This window comes from Phalacrocorax carbo, chromosome 16 (assembly GCF_963921805.1).
Source record: "Phalacrocorax carbo chromosome 16, bPhaCar2.1, whole genome shotgun sequence".
Classification (NCBI taxonomy): domain Eukaryota; kingdom Metazoa; phylum Chordata; class Aves; order Suliformes; family Phalacrocoracidae; genus Phalacrocorax; species Phalacrocorax carbo.
In genome coordinates this window covers 5981679-6004874 of record NC_087528.1, presented here as the reverse complement: position 1 = coordinate 6004874, position 23196 = coordinate 5981679, and the positions used below count along the sequence as shown (strand labels likewise).

The window sequence follows — 23196 nt, the reverse complement described above, 5'->3', positions numbered from 1 at the left end:
CTTTTAAGTGTGACATTTTAGCTATAAAAAAAAGTCAAGGAGCCAAGTAGTCAGTGTATATGCCCAAGCCTCCATTCGTCTCCTCTTGAGTTGAAACAATTTACACAAACCAAGAATCTAAACTCATAATTTTCACTGTAATTGCAACAGCTCCATATTTACAGCGCAGCCCGATCCAGTGCCCGCTGGAACCATCTGTAAGGCTTAATTTGATTTTAGTAAGAGTTCGATTAAAGCCCTAAAAGAGTTTGCAATACAGTTTGGGGGCTGTGACATCAATAAACATTGGTTAATTTGCTCTAAAAACAAAAGATCCCACTCAGTGCTATATACATGACAAATAATGGCTTGACAAGACATTTCCAAATAAATAATCTTTTGGAAAAAAAATAACTCTAAGAAATACAACTGATTCATGCTAAACATTTCCAAAGCCGATAGTCAGAAGATCTCTACCATACCATCCTCAAATTCCTTATGAAAATTTAGAACCAAAACCAGTGGGGATTTTTGTAGTTATAGAATTGAAATTGCAAGGCAGAGAGAAAAATGCTCCTTTATCTGTAATATTTTCAGTGTAGACAAAATGCCAGTGTAAAACAGAATAAAACGTGGCGAGATGTGACCATCTCCCCTTAACCAATTGACAGATAGCAGTAAATTAACAAGTGATGTTTATTAGTTTAATATTCAAATATGGTGAACAGAATCAAAAGACTGCTCCATATAAATGAGTGATTTTGAAACCCCTGAAATTACAATGCCGACTCGGCGAAGTGAAGTGCATTTGAACCCTACCTCTCCTCTGTCAGTCTTGCACATCTCATCAAGAACTCTTCACAGACTATAACGTTCAGGCACACAGATTTTTCTTCTCTCAGAACAGTGCCAGGCGCTCTGTTGAGGAGAACTGGCACAGCTCCACTGAAATAAAAAGGCTGAGGCTAACTTACACTGAGCACACGCCCGGCCCTTGCAAATGAATTTCCCATGGACCTATTTCTGCAGCCGTCAGCTCGGCAAAAACCCATTTAACAGTAGTTTTGCTTGATTCAAGGTTGCAGAATTTGGCCTCTCTCATTTTTGGGTCCTCTTGATTTGATGCCCTATGCTGAAGTGCTAAGCATAACTTGGCAGGGGCTTTGCCCTCCCCCAGCATCTTTTGTTTGGTACAGACATTAGGAAATAAATTAACGAGTTATGCGTGCTTTTCTTTACAGCAAAAAGAAGGAAAGAGTTTTTCAGATTGTTTCTGAATCATGAACCGACAAAGATTTATAATAAAAAATTTATATGCAAACCTCTGCAGTGTACCGAGTTGAAATCAACCCCGTTACACAAAGACCCTGCCTTAAAACATGAAGTCAAATGCAAAAAAACCTGATTGTAACCAGAGCAAAAATCTGATTGAATACAGCAGCCACCACTGCTCATTAGTAAGGTGTCCCATGGACGGCTGTAAAAATCCGACATCACCCCCACACAGCTCTAAAATGTTAATTTTTGTATGTAATAAGTGGAGGAATACTGCAAATACACCCAGCTCAGTCCCTGTAAAATACCTCCCAGATAAAAGTTATTTCTTCAAGTGTAAAAGTAGGACTACTTAACTGGAAAAACTATACAAACACCCCCTCTTCATCTCCCCAGCTGCAAAAGTATGAACAGTGTGCAAGACCAGAAATCTTTATGGACAAAGTTTATCTTCTGAGTTTTCATTCACACTTGCTTCGTTAGTTTTTAAATATCCCATGATTATTTTTTTTCGGTTTGTATTCCTAAAGGGCCAGGTTTGTAGAGAACTTAGCAGAACTCATATAGATAAATAACCTGGGAACCATTTAACCCCCAAAAGATTTAGATTAATTTGGATACAGCTTTGACAAACATTAAATCTCTTCTTTAATGATGTTCCTCAAACAAAACAGTTAGCAAAATATCTGAATTTCCTTGTATAATGTCACATTTTAATGTAAACATCAAATAATGTACCAAAAGTTTTACCGGAAAAAAAAAAAAAAAAAATTAAAGCGGCACAATTCTTTATACCACTGGAGAAGGGGGGAGGAAAAAGCCAGATTACAAACATTTACACATGCATAGTGGAAAAAAAATTAAACAAACAAACAAAAAAGTATTTTACTAAATTCACGCATTTTTTTAAAATAGTTATTAAATCTACTAAGCACCAACATACCTAAAAATTTATTTTCAGCTTCATGATTCATTTAAAAAACCTATCAAATTAACTTTTCAAACAAGCTTATATTACTAGCTTGTCCAAAAATAAAATGTAGAGTTTTTTTGGGATTTTTTCTTGGTTTTTTTTTTTGCTTTTTGTGGTTTTTTTATTGTTTATTTTAAAGTATACCAATACTTTTTATCTGAATGTTTCCAAACAATGGCATAGGTGTCTGCAAAGAATGCCTTTACTTTACCCTACAGTGGATGGAAAATACAATACCACATCATACAGAATCTAAAACTATAAAAGTCTGAGAATGCAGCATCCCTTCACAAAAAAGCTGATAAAACTGAAAGTATTTAGAAGATGCTGCACCTTTATTTAAAAAAAAAAATTAAATGAATTTAAGCAGAAATAACATACATTTTTACATTAACTGGCCATTTCTGGTACAGAAACCCAGCATAGTACGCTAATGTTATTGAATAAATGTAAATGCTACTTACAATCTTCTTAAATACAATTTAAACAAACTTTTTTTTTTTTAACTTTTTTTCTTTTTTCCTTTTTTTTTCCCTTTTTAAAAGTTGTACAGGTAACCTCTCAGCTGCTAGTTTAATGCAACATATCATTAACATTACACAAATTAAAAAATAACATGTGTGTGTTTTCCTACAGAAAAGCTTCCAAAAAACCGACCCACATCAAAAAATGCAAAATAATGGAATATAATTAAAAAAATTAGTTTCAAGTCTAGCAGCAAAGCAATTAAGTGAGGATATATTTACTAATATAAACAAAGGGAATATTTGCAACTACAGGTGAAGCCCCAACTACCTTAGATCTACTGACACAAATAAAAATTAAATTCTCTCTAAAAAAAATAATCTGATTATTTAAAATAGGAGTAAAAGCCATTGCTACCTGATGAACTACCTAGGCTAAGTTCCTGAAACAAAGACAAAGGGTCGCTATTCTTTTTTGTCTGCTCAGGAGGAGGTTTGGGCTTTGGCGGAGCCCGCAGAGCACTTGCGTAGGACATGACAGGCTTGCTCCCACCAGCGTTCTGCTGGCTGTTGCTGTTCGATTCGACGATCTGCTTGTTGGGCATGAGAGGTGGGAACTGGCCAAGATGTTGGAGCACGCTGTAGTTGAACGAATTAGATAGCTGTATGTTTTCGGCCTTCAGGTGCTCCTCTGGGGGCTTGACCGTCTTCGGTGGAGCTGCGAAAGGAGTAACCAGAGTTTGCCTCAGTGAACAGCTCTGACGTAGGAAATCTATCTATAGTAACCCCAGAGCAAGTACTGTGCAAGTACCACCAATTTTCTGTGTTTAGTCACTCTTGGTCCTAGGAAATGTCATAATTAAGTTCTCTAGCTTCATTTCCAACTACTGGGTCTTGTATTACCCTTGTCAGCAATGTCGAGAAGACTGACGTTATTAAACATATTCTCCTTGTGCATGTACCTACAGAGTTCGTACCACTGAACCTGCAATACTGCACAGGCGGATTTAGAAGATGCACTGAAGGTAAGCTGCTTCAGAATAGGATATACTCTAATTTAAACACTTTATCCACTGAGACAGCACAAAGACTATTTCATTCTTCTTGCTTTATGGCTTAATAGGCTAAAATTAAAATTTACAGCACCATATATAATTCATTCTCAAACAGCAATACAGAGTCCTGAATCCCAACCAACTAATTATTGATATCTTAGTCTGAATGCATTCCTGCTAATTGATATGTTCTTGCTCCACATGTAACGACTCCTGTAACTATCAGAAAAATGGTGCTTTAAACCATAGGTATAAAACTGCTTTCAAGTGAATTTCCTGAATCCTAATGAGGTACTTACTTTTTTCTGGAGAATTCTGCTGTCTTACATAGCTAGAGAAACGTTACACTGAAATGCAGGTACATGTTCTATCTAAAACAGCCTAGGAGCTGGCAACAGATATATTCTGTAATTATTTCAATCTTTAAATGTATGTTATTTTTTTAAGTGCACATACAAAAGCGTACCATCAAATGAATATAAAAGTATAAAAACATAAGTCTACAGTTAAGTTTCTGACTGGAAGGGTCACACACAGGCTTTTGTTTTTGATAAAGTACTCAGGAAAAGTCCCCAAGAAGCCATAACCCAAACCATAGAAGAATGAATATGGAAGGAACATAAGCAAACCAGTTTTGCTAGGGTTGCTACGATTCCAAAATACCCCAGAACACAAGCAAAAAACCTCCTCAAAATAACCATAGCACTCAAGAGAAGACAAGTAATGACAAGCAGGGCCAGAGGTGAAATCTATGTGTGGTAGAGGTGTCTAACTGAAGAAAAAATACGAAATAAACATATTGAGTAAGAACTTAAATAATTTTCTTTCCCCCAACAGAAAAAGCAATGCAAATCAAGCTCTCAAACTGCAATTTTGGGAAGTGCCTGCATGTAACAACACTGAGCAATTCACAGCAGCTCTCCTTGCACTCCATAAATCCACGTTGATATAACCGAATGCTTGAGCTGCAGCCATTTCTGATGTACAGGAACTCTAAGCCCTTGAACGGTCTGGTTCTCAGGCAACGAACACAGGCACAGGTCTAGTTCATAGCATCTCATTCTCATGGATTTTTATTTCACGAATAAAAATCAACAGTAACCAGAAACACTGAAGTTATTGGCCATTAACCCTTGGCACTATAAAACACATTTGGACTTCAAATATGACCATCATAGCCAGTGAGCTGTAAACGCAGAACAGCAGAGCAGCCATAAAAATATAGGTTTGTTTGCGTGAACTATTAGATAGAAGGCGATGTTGCATATATATTTATTTACAAAACAGAAACCATGCTTAACTACAATAAAAAAATGTTTTCTTAGCAGATGCAGACACTAGTCAAAACTTGTCCCTTTCATTTAGAATTTATCATTTGACAGCAAATGTATAGATATGGTAGTTCTAAATACACATATTTCCTCTGAGGATTTTACTCACAAACAGGTTCTCAATCTTTACATTAAAAGCAAGGAAATGTGGTATCAGCTGATCCCAGTGTAACCTTGCTAGGGTTCCTGAGTTCCTCTTAGATAACCACAGTCTTGAGAGCAACTTCAGAGATGGATGCCGCTCCTGATGACACATCATGCATTCAGCTCCTTGATTTTCAGTAAAAATATAAATAGACTGAAGGAGGTGCCCTGAGCTTGAAGCTTTGAACTTAGCACAAAAGATAATGCCATAAATATGTGTTTGTAAAGTAACATTTTCACACTTTGGAAATGAAAATGCACATTAGGAACTTAACTCTTGAGCACTGCTGCTGATATGAACAGCTTTTTTTTTGTTCAGTCTACACTGCATGTTTCTACTTCACAATTACTATACTATGAAATTACAAGATAGTTTAGGTTTATAAAATTTGACCAAAAGCAATTAGATCTTTTAAGGGGAATAAAACCAGCTTATAAATATTTTTTCACCTTATTAGATGTTTTTAGTATTCACACTAGAACTTTGTTCATATCTTTATTAATTTTTAAAACATTATCATTGGAGATCCTTAAAGCAAAATCATGGAGAAGGAACTGCACTATCCTGGTTGTTTTGTTTTTCACAAACATTAAAAATATGGAGAACAGAAGGACAGCTGCACAACTCCAACTCTCTACTTGCAGCTTTTTTAAATCACTGTAAAGTTAATTTAGTTTCTCTCTGCTAAATCAATCAGCACTGCTACTACCACCAGGGAAGGCAGGTTCCAGTATGATTCTTCCATGGTGAGAGTTTAAACTTCATCATTACTTTGATGAAGTACTAGAATTTACTAGGAAATACACTGAGACTACTAATTCTATTTATGTTGTTTCTCCCTCAGACTGTAATAACAACAAAAAATATAATTGACTCTGGAAACAAATATCTTGCAAATAAATCCCACCAGTTACCTTAGCTCCTTTTAGCAAAAACTCTGTTGCACTTGAAACCACCGTAGGAGAATATGTGGGTTTACTAGAACTTTTGTGAGAAGACTAAGGAGCAGTATTGCTTTTTGTAGATGAAGAACCCTCAACCATATTCTTCTTAAGACATCAGCAGTGTACCGGAATGTTAACAAGACAGCAAATGAAAATAGTATTACTCTAAGCAAACCTTTAACTACTAAAACAATGAATACTTCAAAAATCTTTGCTTAAATTAGTTTCAGGATTTGAAGAGATGGCAGCAAACATTTTGTGGAAAGAAAAAAAAAATCCAACTCTGATTTAGACTTGCTCACTCCAACTCAAACAGACTACTTGATGGAGTGGAGAGGGCAGCAGAGAAGCAAAGATCAAGTCTGTACCTACCTAACAACTCCCGCGGTGGAACTGCTCTGTTGGCTCCATTGCATGGAATGTTTGGGTACGGGGCAGATGAGGAGGAGTTTACCCACAACTCGGGTGATGAATAGTTGAAAGATGACTGATTACTGTGGTCCTGAAGCTCTTTACACTGACCAAGACTCTCTTGAGGAGTGCTTAATTCTTCAGAACAAGCCTGGACTGAACTAGAGGAAATTCTTCTTTGGTACAACGGCCTGCCTGGTCCTCTTGGTTCATACTGCAAACAAAAAAACAAAACAAAAAAGGCCTTTTGCTCCTTTTATTTAACCGCATGTACCAAACACCATTTTTTCATCCAATTTTTTCCCTGCAATGCCTTATGAAAAATATTTTTTTTTAAAGTCCTTTGCATTTAGAAAAAAAAATCGATGTTTCAAGTTATATTTTGTATATTGCAGTCACCGATAATGTGCTATAATCACACAAAACGGACACAGAATTTTAGAGGAAGTGCAAAGACCATCAACTGAAGTTCCTTAATTCTTATCAATCTTTACATCTTACACTCCTACGTGGCAGACGTTATCACACAGTGAGGAGGAAGATACCCAGCATTTATAAAGGAAGCACAGAAAGAGAAGAGCAAGAGAAAATGTTCAATTACAACGTAGAGAGGAAAAAAATGGCTTTTAGTCTCCATAGAACAAATGAGTGACTTGAACACCAGGATTTGGGGAAGCTTGATACATTTGTGTATTGGATTTTGTGTACGTACACACAAAACAAATACACTCTGGAGAAGTGCACATCCTCAGGAAAAATAATGCAGAGAATTTTATCTGAAACCACGGGAATTACTTGCTTCCATAAACCCTGTAGATCATGTAGATTAAAATGGCAGGGGCTCCATTCATGAACCTGGTGACTTCAAGAGTTCAGGTTTAAGAAGCCTCTAAACTTTCTCAAGACGCAAAGTAAGCCTGTTGTATTACAGTTTGTTTATTAAAAACAAAACAAAAAAACCTACCACAATATTTGCCTCCTTCTGCACTGTACTAACAAGAGCACAAGTAATGGAAGTCACAGAAGTAAATCTACACTTGGTAAAGGCAAAAAGTAAACATCTAATGAAATGTCATTAAAAATTAGCTAAGTAAACATCGAATAACTTGCTTGCAATGCCCCAATATTGTTATTATATGATCCACAAAAAACAGATGGGAAAAAACAGTGCATGAAAGAAAACTGTAATATCTCATTATAGCTGTGATACTATTATGATATATCAAGGGAACCGCACTCAAGATATCCCGTCACTTGACTCTCTTGAGGATATTCTTTAACAACAAAAAAACCAAAATTCAGAAATTACTGCCTGAATCGTACCCAAAAAGCATACTTTTTATTGAGTTTAACGGGCAATTTTGGTAAGCAGGAAGTTATCAAAGTTCTGGACACTTGCAAGTACAGGACCAGACGGCATAACTTAAGTATTCCCTTTGATAGGCAGTTCAAATCTGGTTTGACTAAACATACGCAAAAGCTTTCAAGTATCAAGTCAATGATCAGTTTTATAAATAGTGATTGAGAAAACAGTTGAGTAAGGACACCAAAAGTCATGACATCTTCCTTGACACCTGCCTATATGAGGGATCTCTGTTACAAATACACCTAAAACTGCATTTTGATTTCTTTGTATATTCAGTCCTACCTACCAGCTGAACTAGCAGTCTTGCAAACTTTACATGCAAGTCTCTGTCTTGTAACACTTTTACTGCATTTGGCATTTCTGTCACATATTTTGATAGGAAGAAGTAATAAGAACTAAACCAAAATGCACTAATTACATAAAGGCTCACTCTATTTGTCTTCAGATAGCAGGAGCTGTCACAAACTCTGCAGGAATATTTATTAGTTTATTACTGCTGAAAAGCCATTGTTCCTATGTCCCGCTGTACTGACGGCATTAACTGTTGTCATAAAGTATTAGATTTTATACAAGGTGGTATGGCTTAATGGACCAAGACACAGAATTTTAAAATGTCTATAAAACCAAATCTTACTACAGCTCTAGCTGGGCCTGAGGACGCCATTAACATCTCTGCATCTGTGTAAGACAGAAATTTGTAAAATGAACTGGAATTCAATATTAGTTATTTTGCTCAGGCACATTAAACTAAATATTTTCTATTTTCAAAGTGGAAAGACACTTAAATACGTATTACGTGGAATAGTGATGAGGAGGGATACCCCCACAGCTTCTGTAAAAACCTGGACAGAAATGCATCACAGAACAAGCCACTTAACTTTATGTACAAACATTGGATTACATCCAGTCAGTGCAAGATTATCTGAGAATATCAATTCTGACATTCCTGGAATACGACCTGGCTTCAGCATACTCCATGTCTACATATCATTCACTCCTTAGCGCTCTGGATTCCAACAGGGATTAAAAACTCCTGTTCAAAACATGACCTGTCCTAGTTGTATGTGCTTGCATAGTCTGCATCCTTAGAGTCCAGAACAGGAAAAGACTGAGAGGGATAGAGCCAGCTCTGGTGTGGCAGGGTTTGGACCCAGATTCATGCAGCACAGCTGGATACCTCCGCAATGATTTCTGAGACTCTGAGCCCCCAAAATACACAGGATAGCTTTACACAGAATTAACTCTGGCCAGGTGGGATTTATTAAATCAGGTTTTGTACCATGCTAAGAAAACTGTACTGCTTTGGTCTCAAGTTTGTATGAAAAGTAACTCAACCATATTCGCAGTTTAGCACCAAGCCAACTGGTTGGCTGATTCAAGCTGACTTTCCAGAGAGTCATTTCATGACGTTGCACCTGGGGTGTGGTTAATTTGCATTCCAGGCAAATGACATGCAGATAATAGAGCAATGATTGCACAAAAACTCTGAAAGCCAAGACCTCCTGTTTAGTAGGGAAAATGTTACACCTGCAGTGATGAGAACCCTTAATATACACAGGGTGAACAGAGAAGCCGTAGAGAAAATTTTTACCTCACAGAAATTCCCAGTGTGAGCTTTTAATATGTCAGGTATTTTGCATTCATGGCCACTTCACAATATAATTTTATATTAAAATGACGTGACAATTACATACACAGACAAAAATGCCTACCTCTTCTAAGCTGTGGAGCGAAGAAGCAGATACTGCTCGAGATGTAAGTGGATGAAATGGCTCCTGACCAACTGCATGCTGATGATTCTGTATTTGTATAAAAGGGTTTTGTTGTGACCTATGGGGCAATGGAGGTATACCATAATGAAAGCCCTGCCCCATAAGGTGATTCTGCTGTAGGTTAGCGTAAGTCCACGATCCATCAGGCTGCAGGTATTTCAAGGGAGATGGGGTTATATGTTCAGATGGCATTGAGAAAGGGGGATTGTATATTTGGGGTAAATGCTGCTGAAATGCTGGGTTACTGGGTATTTCAATGTCTCTGTTGTTTTCAGTGAAGTTAGGAAAGTGACCGCTGTGGTTAGAGTTGCAGGAAGGAGAAGGGAGTGCTGGTGGGCTTCTGGGCTGAACTTGTCTGTATTGCAACAGTCTTGACTGAGGGGGTGGCATTTCAGCTAAGTCCCGACTTTCACTTTGATCACGGTGTGACAGTTCTCTGAGCAAATCCTGGAATCTGTATTGACAGAATAAATGTATCAAGAAAAAGAAAAAATGTTTTGCTGAAATCCTACTCTTCTTGAGGTTGAGAAAACTCAAAGCACAAAACACTGAATTTAAATATACTCATCTTAGCGCTTACTGACCCTAACTTCAAAGGATATGACTGTGAGCAATCAGAAATTAGGCACAAGAAGATTAATTGGATGAAATACCTACCTGAATCATCTCAAAGTTTTAATAACTCTTGAGATTTCCTTTTCAGTCAGAAGAATCAATTTTTTGTTATCTCTTAAGAGACAACTAAGGTAAGGATTTCCTGCTTTATTACACAAAGTAAAAAACTTCACATAGTTAAAGAAAATTTTAACCCCTTAAAAAGCAAAAACCAGACCAATCAGGGCTTCCCCTCACTTGCACAGTATACTTCCAAACTTCTTCAAAAGGTCAAGAATATTCAACTCAACACTTCACAGAGTCAGGTAAGAGAGCATTCAGAGACTTTATCATGGCTATAGCAAACAAGATGGAAAATAAAGCATAGTGGGAGATGACAGTAAACAGAGGCAATTTAAAAATCCAGCCTTTACAATATACGTGATTAAAGCTGATGACCACTGGAACCATCTTTCTGTTTACGTACAACAGCTTACTTTCTTGCCCCCTAATGCTCCATCTCAAATATAAGTGTTTTGGTTTTTTAAATCTGCTTTTAAAAGCAAAGGCTTTTTGAAAATGAAGAAAAGTTTGGGGTTTATTGGGCAGCAGTGTTTGGGGTGGGGTTTGTTTCTTTTCAAGCACATATATCTGAGACTGCTAATTCAATTTGAAGAATTTACAACTTAAATAGGCCTTAACTACACTCAGACACCTCTTTTACAAACACAAGGTTGTTAACTCTCTAGCCATTCTTTATTCTATAAATATAGCACTGAAAAGCTCCATAAAAGTATTTTTTCCACTACAGCTTTACTACCCAATATACTAACAGAATAAAGTATAACACATAATAAAAGCATAGTTGTAAGTCAGCCTGCCAACTATTTTAACCTTCATAATAACAGCAGCAAAAAGCAATACCTTTAAGTGTCTTGCACTTGATCACAGTGTTACAGATAGGTGCCCACTGCTCAATTTTATACAAGCTCTGATGACTCAGTAAACAAATACCTTGAGTATGTTGCCTCTGTTTCATCTTCTGTATTACTGGCAAGTTTCCAGTTTGCCCTAACTTGCTGCTGTTGATGCAATCCAATTGGTTGCTGAGGAAGATGTGGTAGATGAGGATGGTGATGGTGTTGATATGGAATAGTGCCTTGACTGAGATAGGCATTATGTTCACTCCATTGCTGTAACCTGGCTTGTTGTTGCTGCCTTATTGTTTCCAAAGCTACATTTCCATGCATACGATCTATAAAAATAGTTTTAAAAAAAAAATTTATCTAATGCCCCTTTTTAAAGATCTTTATGTCAGAAAAAAAATAATACTTTTTATACAGTATATTCTTGGGCCTACTAACTGCATCGCAGTGTATAACCTGGTTATTTAAATCATATGGAAAAATCATATAAACATGAATCTTCTAATAAAGTGCTGAATATTCAAACATGCCTCAAGCAGCAAATTATGCTCAATGACATTACTTATGGAAACTAACCCAACAATGACCCAATTCAGAGCAATATGCCTGAAAAGGTAAATACCTCCTTCATTTTCACTTCAATGTAGTTATAACTGCACACTCTGAATTTAAATAAAGGAAAGTCACCTACCTAAAGTCTCCCCTAAGGGCATTCCTGATGGATTCTCTTCAATGAAGTTGTTCAAGTGGGATGGCAGAACAGGGTTGTGCTGTGCAATAGGCCTCAAAGGATTATTGACTTCTTGTAACATAGGTGGGGGGTGCTGTTCTGAAATCACAGCATCTACAGCAGGAGAATGTGGTCGGTGGGGAATTGGATTATTAAGAAAAGATTGGCCGGGGCCTGCCTGGTAAGCAGGGGAAAGCTGCGAAGGTTGTGGAGGCTGCTGATTCAAATGATTATGCTGCTGAACTACCTGGCTTTGTTGGGGTGGCATTTGGTTTTGTTGTTCGGGCAAATGATTTTGTTGTTGACTTAAAAGGTTTTGCTGCTGTTGTAGAGGATACGGGTGCCTTGGTATCTGTGACACGTGCTGGAAGTGGCGGTTGGGAACTGCATACTGTGAGTGGGGTGGGGTGAGATGTAGGTTCAGCTGCCTGGGGTTAAGATTATCTTTGCGGTGAAATTTAGCATTAGCGTAACCAACACTGGAACGTGACTCTGGGCTTCTATTCTGAGAATTTGCTTCTAAGTCAACCTAGAAAAAGAAAATTTAAAAACTTTTAAAATTCACATTAAAAAACCCAAACAAAACACACGTCAATGACAAATAAATTCATTAAAAGAGGGAATATTAAAAAAAAACCAAACCACAAAACCAAACCCTAAAACAAAAAAAAAAACAACAAACAAACAAAAAACCCAAACCGAAAACCAAAACCAAACCCAACCAAGGCAAACCCACCTGCTTGGATTCTACAGGCTTCTTCTCAGGTGTTCGAATTTTACTGATTTCAGGTCCTGCAGTGTTTTCACTTTTACCTAAAAACATTTAAGAATTTATTTAATTCGTTCCAATGGAAAAGTTTTTATTTTGAGAGGGTTTTTTTCCAGACACATGAAAATTTAGACTTATTTGTATAGCATTTACAGCATCATAGACATTTAATATAATTTACCCAAACAACACCTTTCCTTCCATCTCTGCACTTTGTTCATTAATCATCACTAAGTAGTTCCTCCAAGTTAATTACAAATAACATCAGCAGTAGTTACCACTGGACTGCAGAAGACAGACAGACCAATTATACCCTCAGAAACACACACCCCAACTTTGATTACTTCTTCCTCTGAATCTCACAATATCTTAGTTATTCTATTCGTAATGGCAAATCACATGTTATTTCCTCAAGTCTGTAGATCCCTCAATTTCATGCGAAAGAGAGAAAGGGAAAAAAAAGCCCTTTCAAAATACTCTATTTCAAGTAAACACTCCCTCAAAACAAAACTGACTTGCAATGCAATTTCAGCAACTAACCATTTCGACTTTGTTCATGTTGCTCCTTGTCTTGATGCTGAAGCTGCTGCTGTTGTCCTATGCTAACTGGTGAATGATGTCCCAGGCCATAAGGTATAGGAGACCCACGCCCATGTGCCTGTAACAGGTTCATATTATATGCCATAGCTGCTTGATGAGTAATGATTCGAGGGTCAACTGCAAACCTACCCTGATACCCCGTCCATGGTACCTACATAATTAAAAAACAACAAAAGATGCAATCTGTAAGGTACATTAAAGAAAGCAAAGTAACCAGCACACTGATATTACATCAGTAACAAACCGTTTTCCATGCATCAGAATGACCTGACACGCTAACACACAACTACAGGTGGTGCTGGAAAGGCAGAGCAGTAAGGGCAGGCCTAGCAGCAATGGGCAAAGAGCAAAGATTTTGGAGGACTACCCTGGGCGAAAAATTTGGTATCAAAACCCATTCTTGCTTCAGTGGTTTCAAAATTCAGAGAGAGAAGACTGATGGACAAATTCTATTTTAGTAAACTTCATATTCATCTCTTCTCTAAATAAATAGAAGCGGGTGAAGTTCAAGAAAATAAATCCCTTTCTCCTGTTAGTTAAAAGGAACTAGTTAAAAGAGGGGTGAAACATAAAAGACTCTAACCTGAGGAATTCCTTATGGTCCCTTTAGCACCCAGTGTTGTGATCTCGTAACACAGAATGAGCGGGCGTACCGTACCTCTGCGCCCACACGACACTTAGGGAAGTTAACACAGCTATTGGTAGAATCAAGAGACTACCCACATGTTAAGAATGACAGGGCCACTCCAAAGTGTCTACGCTACAGGACACATGTATTGCAGATCACCTTCCTAAATATTTGAAGTAAAATCGACCTCCTGAAAGCATGTAAAAAAGTCAGGAATTTTTACAACATTTTAAATTTTATTCCTAAAAGGAATGCAAAGGAAGACAGCTCTGGATCAAATTAGTTCAATCTTGCCCTGTAGGGAATTTCTTAAAAGGAGGAAAGTGTATGAATAAAAGGAGAGTGCAGGGAAAGTAATCATCAACACTCAGGCTGACAAAGCATCCTTTACTGATGACAGAAGACAACCTCCTCATGTTTTTACTTTGGATATGGAAACTGCCTTAAACAGAGCAAAGAGACCATTTTCTGTTACGTATGTAATAAACACATTTTACTTCAGTCCCTACCTGTTTTTTAGTGTAACAACTTTCATGCAATTCTTTTTTTAAATTAGTATTTGCCCTTGAAATGTGTACTTTGAACTTTAGCTTTAGGCTACTATGGCATATGTACAATCTCAAGTCATCTCCAGAAAGCAGCTGTCTCATTAGTACCTCAGTCTTTCCACTTAATTATTTTAAAAAATCCATCCTCAGGGAAGGTGAGCTCAAAATACTTATTTTTAACAAATTTCTTTTCATTGGAAATACATAAAAATACATTAACCTTGGAAGATTAAGACACAACTTTTAAAATTATCTTGGTTTGATATTAATTTAATGTGAGCAAGCAAGAAAAAGATACAGCTGCTGGCCTTCTCATTGCATTTAAATTTATCCATCAAACGCAGATTTCTAGTAAGCTAGGAAAAAGGAAAACTCCCTGACCTAGCAAAGAAAACCAATCTGTAGCTGCCAGCTGATCTAAGACATACAACTGAAACCAGAGTTTCTACAGCAAGCCCCCTATAGAGCATCCATAACCTAAATTACAATAGAGGACATATATAATTATTAAAAAACAAATTAAGCATATGCCAATGTTTGACATTACAAATGGTGTTAAACACATCTGCATGTGTGGGTTCCATGTCCTGCGTGTCCTCAGGAGTTGTGTACAACACACACATGTTACTCCACACCATCACTTATGCAGCCTTTGTTCTTTCCCCCCAAATTCTCCTCCTGGAATATGTGAGTGTGGAGGTTAAAAATAAAGCAGAGACTGCTTCTTTCATTTGTGTAAGTTTTGGTGAGGTAGCTCGATTTGTAATGCAAAATTCCATACGTAAATGTTGCCTGAAAGACCTGATTAGGGATTTTCATTGTGTTCTCAAATGTCATTAAGGAAAAGGATTGGAAAGGAAACGGTTTGCTATGAGGTTCTGGAAGAGGAAAACATCCCATTATGCTTATTTTTCTTATCACTTCACTTCAGATACCTTGCACTGCAGACATCCAAAGCTAGTAATTTAAACTGTATGAAGCCAATAAAGAGAAACAAGCTCTGTCTGAATCACCTATGTCTCTCCCATGATTAAGAACTGGACTGGGCAATTAATTCAGATGCAGGTATCTCAAGTCAGATGAGACAGATCCCACTGGTGTGCCTAAACCTAGAGCTCAGAAAATACACCAAATTACATGAACACGATCTTGCTTTTTTAGGTTGCCTGGAGTTATTTGCAGGAGCAATGTTTTTAAGTCCTCATTTTCTGGTGGTCCTCTGCACAGCCACTCCTAGAGCCAGCTAAGCCCACATATTTGAAGTAAAGTGCTGAAAAAGCTTGCAAAATATTCACTAACTGATTTTGCCATTCATTTTTTGTACATACAATAACGGGGTGGGGGGAACAACAGAAAATTAATTCTTACAGGCAAAGGCACAGACATAACCATATTTCCTCCATAGACAGCAGGTACATATAGAATACTTGTCCCAGTGTGTGGATCTATCCTTTGAACAGGACTTGGAGATTTCCCCAGATTGGGGTGAGGTCCCAGAGGAGGAGGGGGAGGAGTATATGCTCGGATAGGATTTCCGATTAGAACAGAAGGATTGGGCTGAACTGAAAAGAAAGAAAAAAAATATATCTAAATACAAAAAAAAGAAGATATATACACAAAAAGAATATGAAGATTCTTTCTTTCTTTTTTCATCTTAATAGTATCTATCTTTATAACGCATGAGTGCAACTCTAACACCATAGGTCTGATATACTGAGAGAAAGCATTAATCAAATCCCGTATCCCATTCCAAAAATTTGAAGAGGCAGAAAATACGAGTTGAGATACAGAGAAACAAGTAGCTGGTAACCGCATTAATCTAAGAATGTCCCAAATCAATTAAATATGCTGACAGTCAGAGCAGCTGCTAAACACTGCATCAAAAACTAGATTCATGCTCCCTTCTTTAGCAGGGAAGACAAGCTTTAAATCAATGCCTTTTCAAATTAATAACAAAATTATTAAGCTGTTGCATGCTACCTTGCAAAAGTATGATCAGTAATATCTGGATATATGACAGCACAACACAAGTTCGAAGCAAATCATAAAAGAGGTGATGCAATATACGTCTTAACCCTTACAGTGCAAATACACTGGTAGAGTATTTTACATTACGAATTTTAAACACAGCCATTTTTAAGAGGCCAACAACAATGCTGTGTTAAGGCTCTAAAGTCAGTGTGCACAACACCTGTAAAGGGATAGCCTCAGAAATACCTAATGTCCACTTAACAGTCTATAACCTGTTTCCCAAATGCACACAAGAAGTAAATGACTTTCAAATAGAGAACAGACCAGATAGTAATTTGACATAAAATGAGTATCAACTTCACTGAAGCAAATCAGTGTGAGCTCAGAGGAATTCCTTCAGTAACAGCAGAGATACTTACCAATTCCATCAGGTGGGAAATGGTCATTCTGGTTATGGTGATGGACCTTGCCCTTTAAAGGGAAAAACAATAATAGTAATGCTTTGGCTTCTTATGTAATCCAAAGCTTTTTATTTCAAGTGAACATTATAATTAAATACAAAATAGAGTTTGAAAGAAGTTAGCCCAATACCTTATTCTTACACGTTCAACTGACTAGTTCCATCACGTGACTATGAATTCATGAAGTTGGACATTAAATACCGTTAATTTAACTAAGAAGTGGGTCACTACAGTCCCTTTGGGGATACTCTCTCCCAAGGCCCGTTTTCAGATGCAAAGAGAGGTACAGCAAGCTACTTTGAGTTTCTTTTCTCACCATTTTATTTCCTGCTGTCTCACTTCCTTTAGGAGCAACACCCAGTACTAACATAACCCTCAGTACTCCTCTTCCATGGCAGCACGATCCATTTTCTTCTCCAGGTTTCAACTCAAGAACCTTGGAGACCAAGTAGCCACCACCAGTTTTACCCAACTGCTCACTCAGCCTCATTAGACATTGCCTCCCTACCCCATCTCATGTGTCTGCTTCTGGACTTTGGTCGCTTTGCGACTACTCCCCCAAAAGCACAATATAGTAGAGCCAAGATCCAGAGTACTCTGGGGAGACTGTTTCTCCTTGGTGAATTGTACATTAGAGAAGGAGGTTAGCAGAACTGAGTTATCCCTCCTACATGCTCAGGAGTTCATAGCATCAGCTAATCAGTTAATATTCATAAACTGTGAGCACACATTCAAATGCCAATATGCTCTCAAGTCATTTGCAGGATAGGAAAACCTTACTTAATCTGGACCTAAGCACATTCACAAACTTTAAATAAATCTAAAAACCCTTTGATGCTGCAAAACTTTTCTTGCCCAGGAGATAAGTCTAGGCAGTTTTCCAGCAGTCTGAGCAAATTTGTCAGGGTACAAAGACAGGTTGTTTGACAATGTTGACTCATGCATAAACCAGATTAAAGAACTGGTCCCTGAATTCTCCTCTCGTTTTAAAAATGAATTATTTAAAAATAAAATAATAATTGCTTTTCTTTGCAGTACTTAAACAAAAGAAACCTGTTTATTCACTAAAGAGAGCAAGATTCAATCTAAAAATGCAGAGGAGCTACATGCCTTAATCACTCATGGTTAGTACAAGACATTTCTGTACCTGTTATGCTGCCAGTTAGCATCAAGCTGTATGTGCAGAAGTCTAACAAATCTCTGTTCTACCTACCATACTTATATTTTATTTTTAAAACTTAAATAGCAAATAATCACATAAACTGGTAAGAATAAGAGGCCTGCTGAACAGGAGCTTCAGCATGTAGGGACATCAGAGTGGTAAATGTAAGTCAACTGGGGCCATTCATAAGTTGAGAAAAGGAGATGCCGGCTTTCATTTGTCTTTTTCCTTTTATGGTTTTGATGGCTTAATGACTTTACAGTATCTGTTATTAACTTAACCATTATAATTTCTCAAAGATTTCCACATCAAGGACCATTTCTCTACCCATCTACAAAATACCTAAACCTACACTTCAGCTGATGGCAACTGAAAGCCTTGGAACACAGATACACTCAGGTTCCTCCAAAAACTTGCTCCACCTTCAGAGTATAAAAATCCACATTACATAAAGGCACTTAGAGTAAACTCAGACCAAGATCTAGGTGACTTCAGGCAGCTAACAGTCTTGTCACTCTCAGGATCCCCCTTTAGTCAACAGGCAGGAGAAGAGAGTATTCTCCAGAGACTTAATCAGACCTGTGGTCCTCACTGACTGTATAAAATATTGAGGACGATGATGCATCCCGATTAAGTGCCTGAATTCAGGCCGAAAAGCTGGAGCACAGGCAGTGAGCAGGAGGTAGGCAGAGTCGTAAAATTCAGAGCCTAATTTACCGTACGCTAACTACCCTGCGGGAAGCTCCGACTTCTGAAAACTTTCTATTTCCACATCATCACCTCTAATAAAGGTTGTGCCTATCCAAATCTGCTGTTCTGTCCGCCCTTCCACCATCCCCAGCCAAGCCACACAAACACAAGTGAAGGCAGATGCCCTCACAGACAGGGCTGCCAGGAAACACAGCAGCCCACCGCTAGCCAGTTCCGTATTAGTGTTTGCTTCTCAGAGAGACAAGACTGAAACTCTTTTCCTTCTTTAAAAAATAAACAAGCAAGGAGGTTTTTAATGCCTTTACATACATCCAAGAGCAATTCTGCTGAATAAGATGCCGTTTTTACAAAAATCACCTTTCCCTGCATGCGGAAAAACAAGCCCTGAACTCCACAGATGTCCGTGAACTCACCACAAAATACTGTATCGGAGGCTCTTCTCATTTTTTCACTACAAAATACACCAGCACTAGGTTTTTAATCTTCCATCTTTTGATGTTAAATATTGTACTTAAGAGGTCAAAAATAAGCAAAGCTAACCATCTGCTTTTAAATCTTGAGCAAAGGGAAATGTATCACTTATCACAGCCATTTTCTGTGTGTGTTTGAGTATTACCTGCTCGCTTTACTTCTGTTACTGCACATGCCAGCTGTCAATTACATACAGAGGAAAGAGACTTTATCATAATTATGATATAGGTGGTTAAAACACTTCAGATCTTAAATACAGATCTGAAAATACAGTGCTGGCAGTTTAAAAGTGTCTCTTCTGATTTCTACAGCACATGTGCTTAGTTTACCGACAAACTGGAAGAAAAATAAACTGAACAGTCTATTCACAAGACTCTCACTTCCCCCAAGCCCTGCTTTTTTTAATGTACTATACCTGCATTTTCAAATACTCCTCTTTCATTTTAGGAAACAAAAATATTAATAGTCACATTCTATCATTAAAGAAAATGCATTCAGGGGTGATGCAGTCATGAAAAATGAGAGTGCAGCAATGACTTTTTAAATACAATAATTTTTTAATTCGCAGTCTTCTGTAAGCCTACTGTTTTGACACATGACTAGATGCTTTAGAAATCTGGTGTTTGTTTCAGAAAGTAATGCATCTTGATGAAGAAACCAAATGTTCTCATTTAGAAACTCTCTTTGGGAAGGACTGCCAAAGGGAAGGCTTTTTTTTTTTTTGTACTGTTGAAGTTAAAAAACCTGTTGTAAAAATTTCATTTAAATGATACAGCCTGCAACAAAAATGCAAAGCTATGGAAGATACATACGTTTCTTCCTTCTTGTACAACAGCATTCATCACAAAGCTGACAACCTGCATTTTAGTTGCATCTCTAAACACAATTTAAATTTAATTAAATTATAACTCAGATGACTTTGAAATTAACTACAAAGAACTACTAAAATATAATTACTAAAATGTCATCCCCCAAAAAAAGCTCCAAAATATAGTGTTATTCTTTATCATCCTAAGGAAGCTATGTATTTTCATCACTTCTTTACTTGCTTTTACAAAAACAGCTGATAAAATTACTGCCACCTTGATGCTAATGAAATCTGGTCTTCTGAATTTTAAATGTTACTTCTAGATTAAACCGAATCGCTTTTGGCTATTATTTTGTTGTTTCCTTATACTCTTGCCACCATCTGTATCAACCTGTTGTTTCTCAGGGTACAGTCAGAGCACAGGCTGCCGGGGATAGGGATTGTCTTGTGTTCAGAGGGTTAACTTTGGCTTATCTAAATACTGAGGCCAAGATCCATGGTTGAAGTTCAGCAGGGTCATTGCAACACAACCAGTGAACATGCCAGAGTGACCCAAGGTACATGTTTTAGTAAGGAAACAAGGCTTGGACAATCCCAAGCTACACTGCTAAACATAGCAATATCCTCTGGAATTTGCATTCATATCTGATTGCATTGATGCCATTTTAGAACAAACAGCTTGTTCCATAAACCTTTTATATCACTTCTCAAAAGGCATTTATTTCTATGTTCACTTCCACTTTCTGACAAAATGCATCATCAGTAAAACCTTACCTTCGGTGGTGACTGCTGTTGTTTGGTGGTATTCACTGAATGTTGATGCCGCAGAGCTCGGGGGATAAACTCAGGAGCCAGTGGGTTCAACACGTAAGTTTTCTTTAACTCCAGAGCTTCCAGCTGAGCTTTGATCTGTTCAAATGTGATACCGTGGAGACTTTCATTCTCATGACATAGGGCAATAAACCTTTCCCAAAATTTCCTACGGAAACAATTTTTAGAAACAATAAAAAGAAGTAAGGCTCGATGGCTGTTCTTAAAATTAAAACAGATTTAATATAACTGTGTGGCATCTTTATTTTTCATGCACTTGTTTTACACACGAAGTCATCCATCCTGCAACCTGATCCATGCATCTGAACCCCACAGCATAATGCAAAGCTCCCCAGTCATTTAAAATGAGCACATGGGTCTGCCCATGCATACCAGATCGCAGCACTGGCTGTATATCACATTTAATATTAATGTCATGGACAGGTCGAACTTGGAATTTTTTTCTCGCAAACCAAACAGAGCGAACACAATGCTTAAAATTCTGGAAAGCATGCGATTTATGGAATTTATTAAAGCTCAGAGTCACAGGGATCATATAGCTTCTCAGTCCCAAAAGATGCCAAAACGATTCTACGAATGTAGGCAGATCATTCGATTCCAGTGTCACAAATACCAAAGTTGAGATACACCCTCAAAACTACTCTTGTGAAACACTTCAGAGCTACGTGAAGATTAACATGTCAGGAGTATCTAGAGGGCCTTTGGGATCCCCTGGTGGGAAACAAATCAAACCGTAAATTTTATTGCGTGTCAGGTATTTCTATGACATATAGAAGAAATTTCAAGCCAGAAAGACAACCATCATATGACACATGACTTTCCCCATGACAGTTCTGTATTCAACTTTTTGGAGGGTAAAGGAATTATTTAAACCATTTAACAAAAGAACATTCCTACCTGTCTTCTGCTTTCTCATGACACGTCTTTCTATTGCTTATTAAAAAAGTCTTCATATTTTTAACATCCAAAGCAGTATCTATACAAAAATTTTACACTTAAAATTATTTTTTTTTTAATGCCAAAAGAACTTTCTGGGTGAAGTTACTTAAGCTTAAAAGATATTTCCATAAGTTCTGAAGAGGTCACTTTAAAAGAAACCCGATTGAGCTGTTCTCTTTCAAAAAATCAAGAGTAATGAAAGTTACTGAAAAAGTATTAAAAAGACCATTATTTTAAAGGTGTGCTGACTCTAACTCATTCTAGTTCACCCCTCAATAATAAGGTCCGGCCTATGAGCAAGCACTGTTACATCCCCAAAACCTGTAAAATGAGAGATTGCTGCACACTAATTTTAACAGCAGTGTCATGTTTTGCTGAGTAGCTGGCTTTGTGGAAAAGTATAAATGTCTTTCTTGCAAGAATACTCTAATGTTACTGATGTATTTAAGAATTCAAAAGACTTTTCCCTAAAAGCCCATCTTCTGTTGTGATTTTATAGAAATACAAAATGCTCTTTTAAAATTCAGGATGCAAGATGGTCCTTTTTCTGCACTTCGCTGTAAGGCAAATATATCTTGCAAGGTTTTAAGTGAGGATTAAAAACCAAAATGAAATACTTCACTGGGATGCTTTAATGATGGACCTCCCTCTGATTAATCAATTCAGCCACCAAACCTTCTGCCAAGTACCACAAATCCACTGAGACCCAGCCACTTTTGCTTAAAATGCCCCCAGCAGTCTCTCTACACATGGAACACTTGTACTGGGGTGTAAGAACAGAGAATAAAATACTGCTGTCTCTGTCTTACAGTGTGCTCTGGAGTTTAAAGGGAGTGTCTGCCAAAACAGCCCTGTCTAGTCCGATTGTAACACACAGAAATGTAATGATTACCCTGGGCATACTTCACAAAGCTCTCTACAACTATCATTACAGAGTCCTGACTCATTTTGACAGGTATTAGAATATTTATAAAATTCAAGTACTCTCTAAACTTTTTTGAGGTCTGTTTTTCCTAATGAAATGTCACTTCTTTCAGACTTCTATACTCCTGTTGTACTAAAAAAGAACCATCTTTCTAGCAGCATGCCTGAGCCCCTCCAGCACTATTTTCAAAGAGTGAATGTTCAATTATTCAGTGAAACAAGACAATGGTGTATTAAGGGGAAAGCTTGAGATACATCTTAATAAAGCTCCAGTGCTTCTTGTTTCTTAATTATCTTTTTGTTTTGTAATTTTGAACAGCTATACATATATAAACAGCTGCTGGTCTTCAAAAGGCAAACTCAATCTGTAACTGCCAACACTGTAACCTACGTACCATGCTGACAGCC

General features: G+C 37.4%; 1 protein-coding gene across 5 annotated transcripts in view; it reads right to left on the bottom strand.

Moving 5' to 3' along the window:
- Positions 1-656: 656 nt before the first annotated feature.
- Positions 657-23196, bottom strand: part of HELZ (helicase with zinc finger) — a 90818-nt gene continuing 68278 nt past the window's right edge. For all 5 annotated transcript variants that reach the window (XM_064466802.1, XM_064466801.1, XM_064466804.1 and 2 more), the window contains 10 exons: positions 20869-21073; positions 16901-16952; positions 15879-16072; positions 13275-13485; positions 12702-12778; positions 11927-12494; positions 11324-11564; positions 9656-10169; positions 6539-6791; positions 657-3409 (listed from right to left, as the gene is read on the bottom strand). In XM_064466802.1, coding sequence (XP_064322872.1) covers positions 3078-3409; positions 6539-6791; positions 9656-10169; positions 11324-11564; positions 11927-12494; positions 12702-12778; positions 13275-13485; positions 15879-16072; positions 16901-16952; positions 20869-21073 — 2647 coding nt within the window. In that variant the 3' untranslated portion in view covers positions 657-3077. The remainder of the gene's footprint in view (positions 3410-6538; positions 6792-9655; positions 10170-11323; positions 11565-11926; positions 12495-12701; positions 12779-13274; positions 13486-15878; positions 16073-16900; positions 16953-20868; positions 21074-23196) is intronic.